Source organism: Octopus bimaculoides, chromosome 13 (genome assembly GCF_001194135.2).
Source record: "Octopus bimaculoides isolate UCB-OBI-ISO-001 chromosome 13, ASM119413v2, whole genome shotgun sequence".
Taxonomy (NCBI): domain Eukaryota; kingdom Metazoa; phylum Mollusca; class Cephalopoda; order Octopoda; family Octopodidae; genus Octopus; species Octopus bimaculoides.
The window spans coordinates 61,638,970-61,644,340 of record NC_068993.1 but is presented as its reverse complement, the minus strand read 5'-3'; the positions used below and the strand labels follow the sequence as shown (position 1 = coordinate 61,644,340).

The 5,371-nt window shown below is 34.4% G+C and overlaps 1 protein-coding gene across 1 annotated transcript in view; it reads left to right on the top strand.

The window, feature by feature from the left end:
- Positions 1-5,371, top strand: part of LOC106880860 (organic cation transporter protein) — an 18,727-nt gene continuing 13,356 nt past the window's right edge. Inside the window, exons 1-2 of the mRNA XM_014931008.2 lie at positions 1-326; positions 2,431-2,804. Of these exons, the coding sequence (XP_014786494.1) occupies positions 263-326; positions 2,431-2,804 (438 nt within the window). The 5' untranslated portion in view covers positions 1-262. The remainder of the gene's footprint in view (positions 327-2,430; positions 2,805-5,371) is intronic.

The window sequence follows — 5,371 nt, the reverse complement described above, 5'->3', positions numbered from 1 at the left end:
AAGCCACGAAGCCACACTGACTGCATCATTATGTGAACAAACTCTTTTTTTGTAACTGATGAGCTGAAAAAAGAGAGAAGCAGTTGACCGACGGACCTTTCACTATATATATATGTATATGTATGTGCGTGAGTGTATACATACATTAACATTTTACGTACCTAAGTCATACGTTATTAGATACTGCATGCTATTTTCATAGACATTCCTCTTGGTGACGCTGTATAGTGAGGTTACTGACAGCAAAACTACTATCCGTAACATGGAGAAAAAGTCAAGTAATCAGATAAAAGAAAACGAGCAACTTGTTGCTCAGGAACTCAAAGGTCTGAATAGTTTCTTTTCTTTTCTTTTTCTTTCACAGCATTTTCCTTAGTTTATTCACACGTATCTTAGTTTATATATTTTTAAAGTGTTACATAATGCCATAATATTAAATTCTGCTGCAATTTTATCTTAATGTTTTAAGTAACTATTTTTCAACATCTGCTTATAGTTTCATTACCATATTTCTTTTTCACTACTGAATACCTCGTTTTAAAAACATAAATAACAAGGAAACGAATATGGTACCAAATTTCATAGGATTGTAGGGTTTCCAATTACATCATGTATTTGTAACATATTTACATTAAATATTACAGCATAGCAGCGATGCTCGCTAATCTGTAAAAAGAAAAGAAAATTAAACAAATGGCTTACACAAGGATCTCGTCTTTTAATTAATGTTATACTATATTGGTCTCACTTACTGAACAGTTCTGTATTGTTAACGTCATCAGGAATATACATGACAAGCATGTTAGAAAACCTATGTTGTTTTGTCATTTTCATTTTAGATATGACATTCATTGTATCATAAAACGTGTAACTTACTTAAATGTTAACCGTCTTTGTCACTTAATCATCCATGAAATTACACGTTATATATTATTTTTGAATGTTCCGGGAATAGTAAAACCTAGAAAATGATTTGTTTTCCTCTGCCTCTTTACGTACAGTATTCACGTCCGCCGGTGTAAAGACTTCAAGTTCCCCCACCAATTTACATCCCGGCAATCTACAATCGATGTCAAATTGCCCCTGCACTACTCCCATTATACCCCCGCCTTTTTTGGTTTAGCTAAAATAAGAAATGTTAACATCTGCAACGCATAATATGTTTATCGCATTGCACACGTGTAACATTCAAGACTATGAGCTAATCTTAAAATATGACAAATTATTGGATTTATAAACGGATAGGCACAGGCGTAGTTGCGTGGTAAGAAGCGTGCTTCTCAAGCGAGTGGTCCAGAATTCAGTCCCACTCTGTGGCACCTTGAGCAAGTGTCTTCTACTATAGCCTTGGGCCGACCAAAGCCTTTTGAGTGGACTTGGAAGACGGAAACTCAAAGAAACCCGTCGTATGTGTGAGTGTGTGAGTTTTTGTGTCTGTGTTTGTCCCCCACCACTACTTGACAACCGGCATTGGTTTGCTATGTCCCCGTAACTTAGAGGTTCGGCAAAAGAGATCGATAAAATAAGTACGACGCTTAAAAGTAAAGGCCTCGGTCGATTCGTTCGTCTAAAATTCTTCAAAAGTATAAAAACACATTTTTTTTTTAAGACAAACGAATTTATCCATGAAGTTAATTGTTGCTAAAAGATATTCCTCCAACCAACAAAACCGAATTTGGATCTTGTGCTTGAAAAATAGAACTCTTAAACTCTGCGGCTCGTAAAGTATGTCTTCGTAAAATGAGGTGTTACTGTACTTACTTTAAATACGATACAGATGGATAAGAAAAAAAAGTGCTTCGGTTTTAAATCCTCTAATCCAAATCTGTTTCCGTTTAAGGAAAAATAACAATGTTTTTCTTCAAAACAAAAATTTAAAATCTACAATCTCTGATGGTCAAAGTCTTTATTTTAAAGCCATGACAAAAATGTTAGAGTATGTTTAAAATCCAAAAGTTTTTGTTATGTTCACACTTTAAGAATATCTTATAATCTTGATTGTAACAATGCAATCAAAACTGTTATAGGCTGTAAGCGTTAGAGTTTATCATTTTAGCGGAATGAGAAAGCAGGGCAATGTGAGTAGTGAAGGGGTAATTTGAAATCGATTTCAAAGTAATCCCTGGTAATCTGAATGGAGTTTCAATTTGCTGGCTGGTGAGCTAAATGTTGGGTAATCCGAAATTGCTACACCGGATTGGATTTCGCTTTTCATCCTTCTTGCGATGATAAAAATATGGTTCAGAAACCAGTTATATTCTAGTCCCGATTCAATGTCTCTTTTCAATCGACTATATGTCTTTCTGTAAAATGCCTTGATGTGTAAGGGTTTCGATGAATCGAAATCATTTTCCCTTCATTCAGAAACGCTAAGTGGTGAATGTCTAGAAATCAATAACTGAAATGAATTTTGTTTAATTTATAATTTAGGTTTGTCAATATCTGAAATTACCGAGGAAATATTAATACAATGCGGTGGATATGGTTTATTTCAAAAGAAACTAACTTTCTTAATTGTAATATTTATAATATTTTATGGTCATTCACTTTTAACAATGGTGTTTATAAGAGAAAAGATTCCTTTTGCTTGTTATCCTTCGAATTTCAATGAATCCATGATTCCATCAAATATCACCTTGGATGAATTCTTAAATAACATAACTGTAGAAGAGGAGAAATGCTCTGTGTATAAACTGGTTTCTGAAGAAGGACTCTATGTCCTACCCACAATTAATTCTACAAAGGAAACGTGTAAATATGGTCGAAAGTTCTATACCAAGGAAATCTCATCTATTGTATCTGAGGTACGTAGTCTTTACTTCATTGTTGAAAATTGTTTGTTTCTCGCATAAATACATATCGTGTTTTGTCGAAAGTATGAGGGCTTAACTAATAAGCAGGAAACATAGATAATTGTCTTTTTTTTTATTCCCTCAAAGAGAAATCGTTACCAAAGCCGATTTAAAATGCAGGAATTACGAATACTATGAGAAAATAAATGTAGTTTCTATGAAGAGTTCAGCGGAAAAGCAATGAGAGGTGACGTAAGTAGGTTGGTTAGATGCTATTATTCAAATTCCCGCAGTCTAACTGCTCATAGTTCTTTCCTTTTTATTTCCTTGCAAACATCTATGTCCACTGATCGAGCAAATATGAAAAGAGTATGTTGAGAAAAGCGATTATGATCGATGTGTATCGTAGCTAACAACTAGCTGAGATAAATTTAGCAGCATACATATTCAATACAATTAACACGTATTTGCTTGAAATTTGGCAATCGGTTTTTCTTTGAAAGTCACCAATTGTTTTATTCAACTAAATAATCAGCTGTAATTCATTTAGAATTTTAACCTGCTTCATTTACTCCTAGCCAGCCGCATGTCTTCTCGAAATTGAGGCCATTTCCTACTGGATTTCTTTCCCTCAACGTATTTTTATAAAGTCTATGCATTGGTGAAGTTTTATTTAATGCAATCAAAACTGAATGCTCGAGAACTTTCGTATAGCTTCAAATAACTTGAGGAATTTAGTTCACTGGTGATCTAAACGAATAGGTACGCTATGTAAGTGCTATAATTGGTCATTCGTTAAGTTCCAAGTTCACAGCTGAGGTTGGAACTAGGGATCCGTAGTAGGCTTCCGAGTTAGCAGGTATATATTAGAAGAAAAAGGACAACAAAACCAAGGCAGGACGAGTATCTCAAGTCTTTTAGAATATTTAATTAGGGCAAGGTGAATTTGAAGTAATTAATTAATTAATTACCTAATTAATTGATCAATTAATTAATCTTTCGATATCCCAAGTGATAGGTTAGCATCTCCATACACTGGGTATTCCGTCATCAGAGACAAGGTGAGTTTGTAGGAAAGTTCAAGATAGAGAAAGCACAGTGTACAAAGGAATAGAATAGTAGAAGGATTAAGAGTTAAACAATAGACAGAAGACAGGAGTATAAAGTTCACAGCTCATCTTCTTTCTAGCCATAACATTTTTCTCCTTAATTGGCTTTCAGTTGAGTCCAGTAGTCATTATAGGAACACTACTGATAGGTTTACTCAATTGATTTACTCATTTGGTTTATTGATCAATTGAGGTAAATTGAACGACCTAAGAAAATTAAAGAGTATTGTATGGCCAAAATTTGGATGAGTGACAGTCATAAAACATTACTGTTTGTAGTCAGGTCAACACACATTACCATATTAACATTGTATATAAGTTAGATATTCTCCAACCATTGTTGTATCTCGGGACGGTCATGTTTTTTTGCCAAATAAACACACGCACTATATATTCGCTCTTCACTTATTTATAACTGTTCTTATTTTAACCCATGTCCAGTGTCCGGAAATCTTTCGTCACACATCTGTGACCTCTTCAGCGATACTTTCTGTCCTCGTGTGCGCTCCTGTTCCGCTTAGTCCATTCTGTTCTTGTATAGAAGACTAAGCGGAGCAGGAGCACACACGCGGAGGGAAAGTATCGCTGAAGAGGTCACAAATGTGTAACGAAAAATTTCCGGACAATGGACTTGGGTTAAAATAAGAACAGTAATAAACGAGTGAAGACCGAATATACAGTGCGTGTGTTTATCTGGCAAAAAAAAAAAAAACGACCGTCCCGAAATACAATATTTGTTTCAACACATGGTTTCACATCAGAAAGTTTTCATCACAAATTCATAAACGTATTCTTCAACTGTTGTGTTGAAAATTGATTTGGGCTTTTTATACACATGGTCAATCTAAGACAGTAATATTTGGAAATTTTTGCTATTAAGCATAGTATGGGAATTATGTAGGAAGGTAAAGAAATATTAGTAGTAGTCAGGTTCTGGTGTAGAAATCGAGAATGAGCTTGTTAGCTAGGATATACATACTGATAGAATGAGAGATGTTAAGTTGAACGGGAAGTGGACAATTTGAAGTTGTTGAAAGTCAAATGTAAATTCAAACTAACCTCAATACACGAGTTTTAAAGTTTAAACCAATTAATCCGTAACCCATTTATTGGTTTACACTAAAACTCGTGTAATGAGATTAATTTGAGTTTACATAGAATATGGTAGGATGGTGACGGGGATAAGGGAGGTGGGAGATAGTGTTTTTGGTCAGGGGGAACTCAAGTTTTCGCCAGGTTAGTAGTTTATTACTTAATTTTAAAACTATACGCGCTCATATTAGCGCGCTCACGCGTATATGTTGGGCGCCTTTGATATCTAGTAGATGTGCATGCGTGCGTGGGAGCGGAGGGAAAGTGTGGAGAGACATAAATATTATGGAACATATAAAGAATAAAAGGATAAGAGAATAATGTAAAAAATATGAAAATATAAGTATATATATATATATATATATGTATATATATATA